The 17,216-nt window shown below is 42.5% G+C and overlaps 1 protein-coding gene across 1 annotated transcript in view; it reads right to left on the minus strand.

Annotated features, from left to right (window-relative positions):
• The window catches only part of LOC126253674 (mannose-binding protein C), a 921,466-nt gene extending 904,516 nt beyond the window's left edge, over window positions 1–16,950 (minus strand). Inside the window, exon 1 of the mRNA XM_049955194.1 lies at window positions 16,686–16,950. Within this exon, the coding sequence (XP_049811151.1) occupies window positions 16,686–16,818 (133 nt within the window). The 5' untranslated portion in view covers window positions 16,819–16,950. The remainder of the gene's footprint in view (window positions 1–16,685) is intronic.
• Between the last annotated feature and the right edge of the window lie 266 nt (window positions 16,951–17,216).

Here is a 17,216-nt window from a genome sequence, read left to right on the forward strand (position 1 = left end):
ATGTGTTGGCGTTAAAAAAGGTTTGTGCCAGGTGGGTTCCCAGGATGTTGACAGTGGCTCACAAAGAAACAAGAAAAACGGTATGCAGCAAACTTTTGGAACAGTACGAGAATGGTGGAGATGAATTCCTTGGAAGAATTGTGACAGGTGATGAAACATGGCTCCATCATTTTTCACCAGAGACGAAGAGGCAATCAATGGAGTGGCATCGTGCAAATTCACCCAAGAAAAAGAATTCAAAACCACACTTTCTGCTGGAAAAGTTATGGCTACGGTGTTTTTCTATTCCGAAGGGCTCTTGCTTGTGGACATCATGCCAAGTGGATCCACCATAAATTCTGATGCATATGTGACGACACTGAAGAAACTTCAAGCTTGACTGAGTCGTATTCGACCACATCGGCAAAAGCAGGATGTTTTGCTGTTGCATGACAATGTACGGCCACATGTCAGTCAAAAAACCATGGAAGCGATCACAAAACTCGGATGGACAACACTGAAACACTCGCCTTACAGTCATGACCTGCCTCCATGTGACTATCATCTCTTTGGGAGACTGAAAGACTGTCCTCCTGGAAGAACGTTTGAAGATGATGACTCCCTTGTGCACGCTGCCAAGCAGTGGCTCCAACAGGTTGGTCCAGAATTTTACCATGCGTGTACACAGGCGCTGGTTCCAAGATGGCGTAAGGCAGCTGAGAGAGATGGAAATTATGTGGAGAAACGAAGTTATTGTTCCTAAAGGATGTATCCACACACTGTAAAACTTTCAAACATGTAGAATAAAAGATGGATTTTAAAAAAAAATTGTGCATTTCTTTCGGAGTGACCCTTGTATTTGTCTTGAGATGAGACATTTAGAATCTGAAATGCTGTTTCTGCCTTGACACAAACCAGTAAATTCAGTGAAATGTATGAAACGATTCGAACATTATGGAGGAGCAAGGCAATAAAGGAAGCAAGGATAAAAATTTACTACAAACCAAAGGCGATTCTAACACTACTATAGGTTTGGGTTGTTTGGTGGAAGAGACCAAACAGCGAGGTCATCGGTCTCATCGGATTAGGGAAGGATGGGGAAGGAAGTCGGCCGTGCCCTTTCAAAGGAACCATCCCGGAGTTTGCCTGGAGCGATTCAGGGAAATCACGGAAAAGCTAAATCAGGTTGGCCGGACGCGGGATTGAACCGACCACTATATGGAAGGGAAATGTACACACTAAGAAAATGAAAAGTATCGATGGTACAGTCCCATTAAACGAGGTTCCATCGTATTTTAGAGAGGTGCTCTAGAAAAGAAAAGTTCAGAAACGTGGACATACGCAGGGAATTAAAAGTGAACTGCGTATTGAGTAATGTAATCACGTACAGGGAACGCTGGAGTGACGATCTTACACGTATGTCGCCAAACGGGCTCCCTTTGCATACCTGGAAATATCTTACTAACGACAGGTGAGACCCTGGAACGTCGAGGAAACGGTGGGCACCGCAATTATTAACTTAATCCTTGAACGATATGACGTTTTGAAGACTATATAAACCCCCTGAGTTTTTTACAGTTTATGTCAGTAAATTGCAACACGGAAAATCTATACATGCAGTTATGGTATTTATTGAAACGCTACGTTTAACACCACCAGTAGTTTCAAGACAGGCTTTCGTCTTTTACTCTCCGTCCTTATTTTTACAAACTACTCTCATAGTAATTCGGAATATAGAATGAGTTGTCAGTCTCACATGCCGACCAGATGTAGAGACCTAGGCTTCCTCTTGTCCTAATTACCACCAAACGACTCCAAGGCCGCTTCAGCGCGCTACGGTATCGGAAGGTCAAAGAATGAGCACATGACATACTACCAACACTACTTCCAAATAATTTTACCCCTTTGCGTCTTGTCCGTATCAAAAGTACTGTGAAGAGTTTGGTCTTTTTGTCATCTACAAATTCGAAGAGTTTTTCGGCGTCAATTGCGTAAGATAAATGTTCACTAAAAATCCACATGTTTGACAGTAGTGCTCTTTAAAATTTGTTGTTAGCCAGGTAACTAAGTCTCTGATTTTATGAAATGCGTAATTGTTTCATCTATTCTAAGTAATTTAGCGCACTGAATTCAGAGACCTGCTCTGAAAACAATAGCTCTAACAGTCTCAAGAATACAGAAACACGTAGACAAAACGTCCTGCATGATTTCTCTACAGATCACATTTTCTTTTTACTTTAAGATAATCCGTGAAAAATTTATGAGCTCGGAAACAAAAAAAATGCAAATGACGTGATACGAACGCGGACTGTATTGCTTCTAGAATGCAAGTGAAATTTCTAAATTTTAAACGTAATCATCTCGTTAACATCTCGAAACTATAACGTAGTCGTTTTCATTGCGATTTTGTAACAGAAAACTCCAAGAAAAAGAAGTTAGTGCTTAAAGTAACCGTTTATAAAAAAACGAGTAAGCTTACAGAAAGTCATCATCCGACAGTGAAGACTGAAATCTTCGACCGCTACATATGTTCAATAGGAAATTTCCTCTTTTTCGTGGTGTCCAGAATGGGTATTCTTGGCAAAACTGAAGCAGCGTATTTTATTCGTCGTTGACACGAAAACTAAATAAAGCAGTACATGCACTTATCCAGCAAATAACCTGTCTTATTTATTTAAGGAGGTTGCAGACGCAGGTTACATCAGCAGAGGAAATGAACATCTGACGTAGCTCATAGCAGAAGAGATCGCTGGATGCCACTTTACCGTAGCTGGATTCCGTCAGTTGCTGCAATCGTTCTGTAACACGTAACCAACCTAATTTTCATTCAGGTTGCGACCCCATATGGGTACTATTAGCTGTACTACAAGCGTTCAATAAACAACTAATCAACGTAAGCTTCACTAACGACAGGTGTTAGAGTCAAAGCTTGTAAAACTGTGAGATTTAAGATACTCTCACAGAAGGAATATTTATACAGATATAACAGAACAAGTCAGCAACAAGATTACGGCAGAGCGTCATCGACTGCTGGTTCACTTTTCACAACATAAAATATTTTTCGTACTGCCTTTTGCGGAGGCATCACCAACGACCCGAGTGAACTTTTGTGATCTTCTGTCTGAAATTCCAGGATCAAATACAATATTTTGCCTTATAACTGGTTTCAGCCTTAAGTAACCATTATAAAACCCTTGTCGTTAACATTATTGATATTTTTTTTTACTATGGACGATGAAAGTATTAAGCTACTGACTGTATAGTCTTCCACATGTGGTTAGATCGATTTATAAGATCTCAGTGTGTATTTTGGACATCATGAAAACGTCGCAGCTGCTATAAGTGGCAACTTCCCTTTTCTTTATTCTTGTGCGATAAAAGGCAACGTCCCACTAAATTACTATTCCACGAATTGTTTTGTCCTGTTTAGGTCTTCTTCAATTACTATACACCTACTGCGTTACATTCGATATCATGAAGCTTCTGTACGTTTCTACACCTAGCAATCAGAATACTATCAAGTAACTCAGCGGTTATGATTTCCCAGGCACATCCGAATAAAATCTACGTAAGCCATCTTATTACGTTTGAATATTTAAGTCAAACAACTTACTACACCTTATTTGCTATACAGGTTAAAAATGTTACTGACACATTGTACGTATCTATCATTTTTGTTAAAATGATCATCCCTTGTTTTCATTGAGAACCCCATTGCTGCTTACAGCGATGGACAAAAACAGAGGAAGACCAAAAACACGACACGTTATCAAGCCCAATACGGTGTAGCAAAACCGTTGGCATTCAAAACAGCTTCCATTCGTCCCGGAAGGGATAAATACAGGTCTTATATCTTTTTCAAGGGTATCTTATACAATTCCTCACGCAAAATAGTGGGAAGTCTACGGGACGATGATGAAAGTGGATAGAGATCATGCATCCATCTCTCCAAAGCAGACCACAAAGGCTCAATAATACAGGGTGTCCCACTCAAATCTCCCTGGTTTCAAAGACCCAGGAGAGAAAAACCACAGTAGATACGACAATGAAAAATTCACCACATTGTAGAGCATCTCAAAGAATTTATATTCCCGCATCAGAAGTGCCAAGTATCGTCGGCAGAGTGCATCATAGTCGCATGAAGTCAAAATGGCGACTCCACTGCAGTGCGCGCAAGCAGTAGTGTGGTTTGCAGAAACAAATTCGACGATTACTGTGTTAAGAAATTATCGTCGTATGTATGAATGTGATACATCTGATGTGAAAACAATTAAGGAATGGTTTAGGAAGTTTCTGGCAACAGGAAGTGTTCTGAAACATTCTGACGGTGCACGTTACAGAGTCTCAGAAGAGACAATGGACGACATCAGACAAACGTTTCTCAGAAGCCCACATAAGTCAATTCGTCAAGCATCTAGGCAACTTCATGTACCTCGATCAACATTGCATCGTGTAGTACACCAGCGTCTTCGTACGCATGCTGACAAAGTGCAAATTCTGCAACATCTGACGCCAAACGACAAACCACGCCGACAACAATTTGCTGCAGATATGCTGCAGTGTATTGATACGGACGCGAGCTTCCTGGAGAGATGTCTATTCTCAGATGAGGCAACCTTTCATCTATCAGGAAGGGTTAATAGGCTTAATGTTCGGATTTGGGGTTCGCAAAATCCGCACGCTTTCAGTGAACATGTTCATGATAGCCATAAACTAAATGTCTGGTGCGGGCTAATGCACGACAGGATTGTTGGACCGTTTTTCTTTCCGGAACAAACAGTGAATGGGTCAGTGTATCAGGACATGTTGGAGTAGTTTGTGTACCCTCAGATACAAAACTTGCAACACAACATCACTTTTCAACAAGATGGAGCTTCGCCGCATTGGTCAGCGGCTGTTCGCCAAGTTCCTGGATAGGAAATTTCTAATCATTGGATCGGACGCGGAGGACCCATTGCATGGCCACCGCTTTCATGTGGGGAGTCGTGAAGGACCGCGTGTGTGCGACCAAAGTTTACGATATTCCTATGTTGCGACATCGTATCACTGATGCGGTTGCAACAATAACAGAGGAAATGATGCAAAAAACTTGGCAACAAACTGAATATAGATTCGATATTCTTCGTGCTACAAGTGGTTCACATGTAGAAGTGTATTCATGATGAATACATAAATTCTTTGAGATGCTCTACAATGTGGTGCATTTTTCACTGTCGAATCTGCTGCGGTGTATTCCCTCTGAGTCTTTGAAATCAGGCAGGTTTGAGTGGGACACCCTGTATTTAGATCCGGTGGCTGTAGTGGCCATAGGAGAATCCACACTTGTTCCGTCCACTCGCGGTACTTACTGTTGACAACAGTAACGCCCACTTTACTCTTCGCTCTCAAGCTCGAATCCAGTACTGCTCGGTCCTGTCTCGGGTTTCTTTTTCCGACAATGTTGGCTGTACGTTAAGGGGCTCCGGAAAGGCTCAAAATCATGAAAAGTTCAATTTTTATTTTTTTTGCGTTTTCTGAATCTGCAGACTATTACCTTTTAATAGATATATAATTTATTCAATTCCGAAGACTATAACTATTTTTAATTTTTTTTTGAAATGTGTTCTACATGGGCGTGACCCACTGTGGCGCTGTTAAACTGCTGTCAAATGGTGTTATTATTAACGTCCGTGTTCATCAGGTACATTTTAGTGATGTGAGATAAAGTATGTGTTGTGGCTAACCTGTGATGGTTCAATATATATCGCTGGTGTGATTGTCGATTGTTTCATATTTATTTACTCTGTCGTTATCTCGAAAATATTCGTAATTAATTCTGTTTCTTGAGTCTCTGTTTTGTTGAAGTATAATAATGAATAAAAGTAAAGTTATTAGAAATCCTCTGAAGGCTTTTAAGAAAAGGAGAAATGTTGGAAAGCCAAAGTTATGTGTTATTACTGTAAACAATAAAGACGATGAAAATCCCCAACATAGCTTGTGTCCCAAAGAAGAAGACAGTTGGTGTAAATATAACAAAGGATTGCTAACTGGTGAAGTGTACACTCATAAGCATAGTCTGCCTCATGCAATAATGGAGGTGATGAAACCTATTTTCAGAGACTTAGCAGCCACCTGAACTGTTGAAAAAGTGTATTCACGGAAAAACTCAAAACCCCAATGAAAGTGTAAATAGTGTTATATGGTCGAGAATCCCCAAGACTGTATTTGTTGGAATAGAAACACTTCACTTTGGTGTGTATGATGCTGTTGCGACTTTCAATGATGGCAACATTGTAAGGTGCAAGGTATTTAGAAATATGGGAATGAAGATAGGTTCTAACATGGTACGAGCGATGCTTGCTTTAGACAAGGAACGCCTTCGGGCTGCAGACAGGGCTGTAAAGAGTCTAGAAATACAAGGAAGAGTAAACAGGAGGAGGAACAAGAGGAAGCTGGAGGAGGAGTTTGCAGAGGATGAAGATAATCCATCCTATGGACCTGGAATGCACTAAAAAGTTAATCCAATCTTTGTCGCTCGATTCCCAAAACTTTTATTTTCTCATACTAATTACATGTTTTCTAAGGATCTTCCAAACATATTTGTTTCAAACATTCAGTAAATGTTACACAGTACCTTCTGCATAATTTAACACAGCCTTTTTCCAAAAAAACTGTATATTTTTGAATATATAAATAAAAAATTGCAAAAAAAATGTTATGAATTTTCATTACAATTGAAAAAAAATCATCTTTAATAACTGAACTAAAATTTTGTAAAATCCCTGTGTTAGTTGTAGCCCATATTCCAATAAATGATCTGTAAAAAGTTCAACTTCCTACCTCAAATACTTTGTGAGGAAAGATGTAATTTATAAGCGTTATTTTAACATTGCAAGTATAGGGCGTTCCGGAGCCCCTTAACAGCGGTACATAGTAGTATAGATAGGTTTACCGATGAAGAGTTGCAAAAGTTTTAGATGCAAAAATACTGTGATGCTGTTGCCGTCGTTGTGGGAGCATCTCGGTATGCATCGTTGTGCCGCTCTTCTATTGCATTCACTGAACCCATACCCGAGGTGCATGGCGGCCAACTGTTCATCAGGGAACCTCTCCGTACCTTTGCTGTCACTGTTAACGTACAACTAACACCGCCAGCGGAACAGCCCCGAGGCAGAACCGAGCAGTATTGAAGGCAAACTTGTGGGTGAAGAGCACAGTGGGTGTTACTGTTACCAACAGCTGTTTCCCAACAAGTTGTACAGTCCATAGTGCCGACATTTGCAATGTTGCGCTGTTACTTTTAGTACCGTACAGAAACTAAGATAAATGGGGGCAAGACGTCAAAGGAAACGCATTTAGTAAGTAAGATAGTACCGATGACTACAGGTCCCTTATGTGCATTTATTTGACAGCCTGAGCCTTTTACGATCATCATGGTCTGTCTCAGTAGCAACTCATCAACAGGTCCAAAACTTATGAAGTGGTGCTTCACCTAGAGGGTCGATCCAATCAGTAATTGTAGACTATTATTTATAGCTATTGCAAGACCTATGTTTGATTGGCGATCTTTTGCAGAACCTCGAAATTCAGCGCGGACTTTGTCTCGAAACCCGGCAGAAGGTCCAAAGAGTGTCACTGAAATGATACAGGATTTGGGCTGGACATGATTAAAAGAAAGGCGTTTTTCATTGCCACGGAATCTTATCACGAAATTTCAATCAACTTTCTCCTCTGAATGCGAAAATATTTTGCTGATACGGACCTACATAGGGAGAAACGATCACCACGGTAAAATAAGGGAAATCAGATCTCGTCCGGAAAGATACAGGTGTTCGAGCTTTCCACGCGCAATGCGAGACTGGAATAGTAGAAAACTGTGAAGGTGGTTCGATGAACCCTCTTCCAGGCAGTTAAATGTGATTTGCAGAGTATCCATGTAGATGCAGATGTATTTTAGGTAGTGCCCCCAAGTGCATGTGGTATGAGCAAGCCATTAATGCTTATTGCCTCCTGTGCAGCAAGTGAGCTGTTGAATTGTGGACAAGTGGACGTGCCGAAGGGGTAGTCCACTTACTGGGGCAGTTACGACCTTGCACAAAACATTAGGCAGTGAATTATGTGACGTGTTTGAGGGAAGACTGTTTGACGCATACAGAAAACAACATATTACGGTACCACATATAGAAATATCAGCAATTACACCCCTTGCACCCTGCATATATCAAAAATAAACTCGTGGTCAAAGAGACAACTATATTTCCATCCTTGTATATGAAATTCTCGTGTCACAGTGTTAGTTGCCATACTCCTCTGAAAGGGCTCGATCGATTCTGATGAAATTCTACATGTATATTCGGTAGGTCTGAGAATCTGTCGTATTCTATTTTTCATACCCCTAAGTGATAAGTGTGGTCCACCCCAAAAAATTTTTTCTTTTTTCTTGGACAGAATTTTTTATTTTTATTTTTTATGATGTGGTATTAAAAAATACACGCAACCGTAAATTTTCACCCTTCTACCACCAACCCATATTTTGTAATAGTGATTTTAGTAATTTAATAATTTTCAACCCCGGTCGATAACTGATCGATTACACTTGATCAGTTATCCCCGCCCGGTGTCTACCGGTGATAAGTCTTTCACTATTCGACAGATAGGTAAGAGAAGAAAACGTACCAAAAGCAACGACTCGAATACTCCTCTCTGAATCGACGTAACTAGACCGAGACGATTAACTAGGCCGCACGCGTCATTCGCCAAACCGACATTTAGGCCTAGCGCATACACATCGATTTTTATCGTACGGAAATATATCGTACGATCAAATTCTTTTACTGGAACAAAGAACTTCCTATGCTCTCCTTTGTTCCTCTAAAAGAATTTAATCGTACAATATTTATACGTACGATAAAAATCGACGCGTGTGCGCTTCGTCTTGTTCATAATGCTGGCGAACACGTTTCGACACTAAACTGCCGATATGTTTGTATGCTCACGGACGAGACGTGTATCGGCTACAATTGTTAAATCCGCGCGTTCTACCGCAGGAACGCTACAGCTAATAGTGGCCGATACTGCAGGACTTCCTCGTAAGCCTTTTCTCACTCCGTACACAGTTTTCGGCCATTATTACTGTTTTGTGCCACGAGCTCCCGCCAACAACGGCTATTGTTTTACACGTATACATTGTGTTACAGGTATACATTACTCTTATAGACTAGAGATAATTTATATGGCAAAACAACGTTTGCCGGGTCAGCTATAACATATAAAGATTTTCAGAGGTGGAACGGAGTTCGCCGGTTATAGCAAGTTACTCATAAATTGGTTTCCAGACCAATACCACATTCAGAATGCAAGTGTTTCAAATGCTCGTTTACTACCAGAATCATAAGAATTCTTGCTTTTAAGACACTCCAATACATATAGTTGTGGCTCTGTCCCTGCAGATAAAGGAGTTGAGCAAAAATATGCAAACACCGCGAGAAATTCGTGCTTAAACATAAATGCAGATGCTTGCCAAGCCTGGTGGTTACGTTCTTGTATATGACCACAAAACGTTGCAATCGTCAGTTGTGGCCAGATCAGTGTTCTGTGTAGTTGTGAGTGCATTATGTCGTATCTAAGGGAATCCGAACGTGGGAAAATTATAGGTGCTCTTATGGTGGGTGCTTCCTTAACGAAGGGAGCCGAAGTGTCTGGTTTTTCAAGAGAGATCCTGCCGAAGATTTATACCGCACACAGTGAAAGCGGAAAAAAATCATCCGCTAAGTCATAACGCGGGCGAAAGTGTGCGTTGAGTGATCGTGGCAGACAGCCATTGAAGAGCACTGTGTGACGTAAAAGAAGAGGACGACAGCTGCAAAAGTCACTGCAGAACGGAATGTCGCACTCGCGAGCTCTCGCAGCAACAGAACAACACGAAGGGAGCTCCATAAGCAGGGAACTGCAGGAGAGCTGGGATTGCAAAAACACTCATCATTCATGCAAATGTCCTTAGCTGGAAAACGTGGTGCAGAAACTTTAAAACTAAGACTACGGTGCAACGGAAGAAAGTCATTTGGTCGGACGAGTCTTGTTTCACACAGTTTGCAGCTTCTGGGCGAGTTTACGTCCCACGAATGAAACACGAAGACGGTTCAGTGATGATTTGTACGGCCATACCGTGGTTCTTCGCGGGCCTCGTGGTTACTCTGCAACGACGCATTACTGCCAGGGATTATGAGACCCTTTTGACGGATCACGCCCATCCCATGAACATCCAAAAAGTTCAGAGAAAGGCAGCTCATTTTGTACTATCACGAAGTAGCGGAAAGAGCGCCACGGATATGATTCGTGAACCGGGACGGCAATAAACAAAGGCGTATTTCGACGTGACAGTTTCTTCTCAAGAAGTTTTCAATCCTCATCAATCTCCGCGCAGTCTATTTTTTTTTTTTTTTGTCGTCCGCCTGCATCTGGTAGGTCGCTGGCGTATGCAGGAATAAAAAAGGACAGGGAAGTCGACATGAAGTGTTCCGGACAAGTTCGATATGTGACGAAGTCGAACGAAGCACCCATCGGACACCTTTCACTGTGCCACTTACAAGCAGTTACCATTGTTGTCGCCAAGGTTGAAGGTGCATCGTTTTTCCTTTCAATTCTTGCTGTAAGGGGTTTAAGCAAGTTGCTAGCTTGTTGATGTACAGAATATCTAACAATAGATCAATACTTAAATATACAGTCCTAAGACGGGCAGTATACTTACAATGTGCAGTCTATGTTTCTACAGGCCCGTGCTTCGATACGCTTTACGTCGATGTATCGATAATTTCTTTCGATATACCGAGAGCCTGTAATGATACGTCTTAGATACCGATACACACGATACCCGGTATTTTTAAAAATATCCACAGGTCTAGCTGCAACTAGCATTCCGCGATCAGTGTCTGTTAATTCCCGTTGCGTGTCCACAATCACGTCTGAAGCATGAATCACCCCGAGTACAAACGACAGCTACGACAATGTACTGCCCGTGTACACCTTCTGTACGCGATACTACTGCGATCTCTATATGTTCATATGTCTATCCCATGGCTTGTCGTGAAATACAGATACAACGATTGAAAGAAGGGAGGGGGAAAGTGAAAGCAACCGAGCGAAGCGCAGTTCCTCCGTAACGAGTCACCGGAGACCACGGGTTCCTCCTACCGAAGTACTCAGAAAATATCGGCGAACAATCTCCCGAATTTTGTAGATGACATTCTGGTTCACCCCGAATATAGACATTCATAATGCTTCCAGAATGAGATTTTCACTCTGCAGCGGAGTGCCAGGAAGTTTCATTCATAATGCTGTTTACGTTTTCTGCAGTTAGTAGGGACGTCGAAAGTCATGAGTAACTAATTGTTTTCCTCAGCTCCTTCGGTGCGTATTATGAAACACCGCATAACAGCCCACCGTACGGCGAGGTGCACAGACACGAAGAAAGCACCTGATGGCTAACACTCCTACTGCCGGTGATCTGCGCGAGTGGCAACGAATCGCATGAATTCTCTGCTATCCTCTTGCCAGTGACACCTTGCTACAGAGTCTGCTGTTTCATAATGTGTATTTCAGCAGCTGAGATAATTGTTACTCACAGATTTTTACTGACACTAAAATATGTAAACACTTAAAATGGCTATATGACGTGACTAACAAGGGAACCTCCCCATCGCACCCCCCTCAGATTTAGCTATAAGTTGGAACAGTGGATAGGCCTTGAAAAACCGAACACAGATCAATCGAGAAAACAGGAAGAAGTTGTGTGGAATTATGAAAAAAATTAGCAAAATATACGAACTGAGTAGTCCACGTGCAACATATGCAACTTCAAGGGTGATTTGCAGTCAGGAGCGCCGTGGTCCTGTAGTTAGCGTGAGCAGCTACGGAAGGAGAGGTCTATGGTTCAAGTCCTCCCCCGAGTGAAAAATTTATTTTCCTTATTTTCGCAAAGTTATGATCTGTCCGTTCAATATTTGACGTCTCTGTTCACTGTAATAAGTTTAGTGTCTGTGTTTTGCGACCGCACCGCAAAACCGTGCAATTAGTAGACGAAAGGACGTGCTTCTCCAATGGGAATTGAAAACATTTCATCGCAAGGTCATAGGTCAACCGATTCCTCCACAGGAAAACACGTCTGATATATTCTATACGACACTGGTGACGGCATGTGCGTTCAAAAATGGTTCAAATGGCTCTGAGCGCTATGGGACTCAACTGCTGAGGTCATTAGTCCCCTAGAACTTAGAACTAGTTAAACCTAACTAACCTAAGGACATCACAAACATCCACGCCCGAGGCAGGATTCGAACCTGCGACCGTAGCGGTCTTGCGGTTCCAGACTGCAGCGCCTTTAACCGCACGGCCACTTCGGCCGGCGGCATGTGCGTCACATGACAGGAATATGTTGTCGACCCACCTAACTTGTACACTTGGCGAATGGGTAAAAAGATTCTTCTACCTTGCCCGATTTAGGTTTTCTTGTGGATGTGATTATCACTCCCAAAAACGTGATCGCATCGGACGGACAGACGGACAAATCATAATGTCTGAAAACAAAAAGTTAAAATTTTCAGTCGAGGGAAGACTTGAAGCAAGGACCTCTCACTCCACAGCTGCTCATGCTAACCACAGGACCACGGCGCTCCTGGCTGTACATTACCCTTGAAGTGGCATATGTTGCACGTGTACTACTCAGTTCGTATATTTTGCTAATTTTTTTTTCATAGTTCGAAACAATTTCTTCCTGTTTTCTCGATTGATCTGTGTTCAATTTTTAAAGGCGTATCCACTCTGCCAACTTATAACTAAATCTGAGGGGGGTGCGATGGGGAGGTTCCCTTGTAAGAAGAGGTACCGTAGCATAGTCTGTCGTCCATGTTAGCATCATATTTAATGCAATCCGCCGTATTTTATGCAAGGTAAATTCAGAAAACCCGTGTCAGATAATGTACAATTCTCAGACGAGTATTTCGAAGCGTTTTATATACATATATCGTACATTAACTACGAAAAATGCAAGCGAGGTCCGCTACGTAACATTTACCGAGGTGAAAAAAAATGGCTCTGAGCACTATGGGACTCAACTGCTGAGGTTATTAGTCCCCTAGAACTTAGAACTAGTTAAACCTAACTAACCTAAGGACATCACAAACATCCAAGCCCGAGGCAGGATTCGAACCTGCGACCGTAGCGGTGTTGCGGTTCCAGACTGCAGCGCCTTTAACCGCACGGCCACTTCGGCCGGCTACCGAGGTGAAGAAAGTCATGATTATCGCCAAGAGCTGCTGATAAAAATTCTTTATTTAACAATCAGTTTCGGTCCACAGTCCATCATCAGGTTCATAAAAGCTCCTACAACATCGTATTCGACCACATAAAATAACTGACGTTAGGTAATAAAATCCATGAGTTTATCACTGTTGCCACATAATAATATAAATTATGTCATCAATAATAAACTACGTTAGGCAGTGCACTCATTGACGTATTTTATTATATAGCTCTAAGAGTAAGCATTTATTGCATTTTATTTTACTCGACTAGTAACGATACACCTTGAGCGTTTTCTTTAACTTATCTCATTACTCGCAGCTCTACTTGAAGGGTATCCATGACAGCTGTGCGCATCATCTCTGTATGTCTGCTGTGTAGTCTACCGTAACCTCTTTGTAACAGCATTTTCCACGGTGGAGTGCCCACATTAACCACTGCGCGGTCATAAAGTGGAAGTCGAATACGATGTTACGTGGAAATAGGCTACGTAAAATTTTAAGTGTGTGACGTGCACTCGTATTAACGATGTTAGTGACAATGTTTTTCTGAAAATAACGACATTTGCACTCAGGAACAAAGACGACAGTGGATGCCGTACAAATTTAACATGTGCAGTGTACTGTGGCGTAATGTTCCACCGCTGAATTTTTCTACGGTATGTTCCTATTATTCCTAGCACATTTTAAGATGTCATTTGTTACTGTATTTAACGTTTAACCGATTATTAATACACTGTCTTCTATTGCTATGTTGCCAGATTCTTCCGTCGCTCCTTGGTCGAACGACTTTATAATTGTAAAAAAAAAAGTCAACATTATTTTGCATTTCCCCAATATTATTTCGTTAACTGGCTTTCGGCTTACAAGGTCGTCATGAAAATTTAACTGATTATCGTCGTCAAAGAGGATTCAGTATTAAATGACCCAAAACAGCTCAATAGCAGTACCTCCCCTTTCTTAAACTTCACGTAATGCTTACAGTTACCCAATGCTTCCCATCTTCCCATGCAGAGTCCCGTTCTGTTCCTGCATTTTGCCTGCATTCATTTATTTTGTTGTTTCTTCTTACTGCATATGTTTTGTTGTTACAATTGTCAGTTCTATCTTGTATTTAATTTCTGTATCGCCTGTCATATGAAAGACCTCTTCAAGCTATTCTTCAGCACGCTTTTCACGCATTAATTTTATTTTACTGGGATTGGTAATTTAACTTATACTGTTAAAAATGCACTGGCTTCTCGAATTTAGTGTTAATGTTTTTTAGGTTTGTCCCCTTCGTGTTCGTTTACTGTTTAATATTTTTAATTCCATTACCACTGTATTACGAAAGATGACTTTGTGTTAATGCTTCACGCTCGATGTCTAACACATTTTCCAGTGCCGTTCACCAATATTGTACTCTGTTTGACGACGATAGTTATTTAAAGAGTGATGATGACCTTATAGGCCGAAAACCGGTTAAAGAAATAAATTAACGCCGTAGAGCATAAACAACATTGTGTTTTTCAGCTCTAATTGTTATATATACTTCTGAGATGGTCAAGAACTGAAATTGTACAAAGTGTACAATGAAGAAAATAAACTGGTCAAGGGCGAGTGGACCTCCCGAGATGAAGGTTCCGTAAAAACTTTATGTATGTGGATAACAGATTGGTGTGGCTCAGTGGCCGGGTGCAAGTCTTTCTATTGAACGCCACTTCAGCGAAGTGCCTGCCACGTCCTTAACCTGTCGCATTTAGTTAGTCAGTTACGTGTTCCATTGATCAATAGCACAGAAAACCGTTAAGATGTGGAACGTGTCAAATGCACAAGAAATGCGCACAGGAAACAAGGGTTTTTTTGTGTTTACATTATAGTGTTATACCTAAATATTTCTATTATCTATCCCATTTCCTTAAATGGCACAAATTGCATGTATTATATCTCCAGATTTATATACTCATATTCAAGAATTCATCTATGGTATAGAAGGAGTTGTCAAGGATGTATGATTTCAATTTGTTTTTGAAACCATTACTGCTGACATTTTATTTCATCTGGTAATTTATCAAAAAGTTTTATAGCAGCATATTTTACCCCTTTGTGTGCCAAAGATGGGTTAGGTAAAGGATAGTGTAGATCTTTCTTTTTTTCTGGTATTGTAATCATGAATGCCGCTGTTGAATTTAAACTGGACCATGTTGTTGAGAAAAAATTTCATTACTGAGTAGATATACTGTGTTATCCAACCGTGAAAAGGAGGCCTCCAGTTTGACGTGGAATCCGAACCACGTGTTGTTTCTGGCCACTTCTCACATCGTTGAGAGGTGAAGATTAAGTTGAAACGAGGACTGAAAAATCCGTGGCCAGACCGAGATTTGATGTCGCGACTCCTCGATATCGACGCACGCACATTACCGCTAGACCAGCATACCCAACATGCATATAGATAGTTCATCCATAGGTTTTAATCAGAGAGTTTGCGAGTATGAAAATGTGTGTGATAAAGGGCCGTATCTTTTGATTACATTGACTTAGAAGCTTAAGTTTTTTACACCGCCAAGGGACCGTAGGCCTCAGTATGTGACACAAATTTCCACGTGATATCTCTAACCGTCCCTGAGAAAAAGGGGTCGTAACAGTCGGACAGACAGCACCCTAAACACGAGAGCTGAAAAATCGGTGGTCAGACCGAGATTTGATCCCACGATATCCAGGGACGCACTTTACCACTAGACCAGCACACCCAACATGTATATACATAGTACATCCATACGTTTTAATGAGAGAGTTTGCGAGTATCAAAATGTGTGTGATAAATGGCCGTATCTTTTGATTACATTGAGTTAGACGCTTAAGTTTTTTACACCGCCAAGGGACCGTAGGCCTCAGTATGTGACACAAATTTCCACGTGATATCTCTAACCGCCCCTGAGGAAAAGGGGTCGTAACAGTCGCACAGACAGCACCCTAAACACGAGGACTGAAAAATCCGTGGTCAGACCGAGATTTGATCCCACGATACCCAGGCACGCACTTTACCACTAGACCAGCACATCCAACATGTATATACATAGTTCATCCATAGGTTTTAAAGAGAGAGTTTGCGAGTATCAAAATGTGTGTGATAAATGGCCGTATCTTTTGATTACATTGAGTTAGACGCTTAAATTTTTTACACCGCCAAGGGACCGTAGGCCTCAGTATGTGACACAAATTTCAACGCGATATCTCTAACCGTCCCTGAGAAAAAGGGGCGTAACAGACGGACAGACAGCGCCCTAGACAGGAGAGCCTATGCGCTCAGCAAGTGTGGGACCGTTGTTTCTACTACGGACTCCCTGGCGTGGCAGCCCGAACTGCCGGGGATCCTGCACAGGTGGTCGATCACAGCGCGAGCATAGTGCGCCCGCTTCGGCAGCAGCCGCCTTCCCGTCCGCCGGTACTCACTGGGGTCGTTGCCGCCGCCGCTCCTGGCCAGGCCGCCTCGCAGCGACTGGGTTCGACCCTGGGCCGTCAGCAGCGCCGCCAGCAGGACCGCCGCCAAGCCGAGCGCGCCGCCGCCGATCCTCCGCTGTGCCATCTCCTCGGAACTGGGGACCGCTGTTGACTGGTAGCGTAGCGTAGCGCGCGCGCGACCGACTTCACTGCACTGTGCTGAGCCACCTGGCGGGACGACGGGCTGGTGGCTGTGGCTGACTGCCGACTGGCCGCCGGGCGCCGCTGGACGCAGCTCGGCTCAGCCGGCGCCCCCTCCCACCACTCCTCACCGGGCCTCGCCTCACCACGGCAGGCACTTCTTGCGCGAGTCGCCGCCCCACTGCCGACCAAGGACGCTCCGCCGCACCTGTGCTAACCCGTCGCACACACTCGCACACTCCTCGTCGTGGCTCCAGTCCTTCGTACCCCTCTCCTTATCGTCCTAAAGGACCCTCTACACTTGAGTAACCGACTGATCAACCGACCCACAAACGACGTATG

Source organism: Schistocerca nitens, chromosome 4, assembly GCF_023898315.1.
Source record: "Schistocerca nitens isolate TAMUIC-IGC-003100 chromosome 4, iqSchNite1.1, whole genome shotgun sequence".
In the NCBI taxonomy this organism is placed as follows: domain Eukaryota; kingdom Metazoa; phylum Arthropoda; class Insecta; order Orthoptera; family Acrididae; genus Schistocerca; species Schistocerca nitens.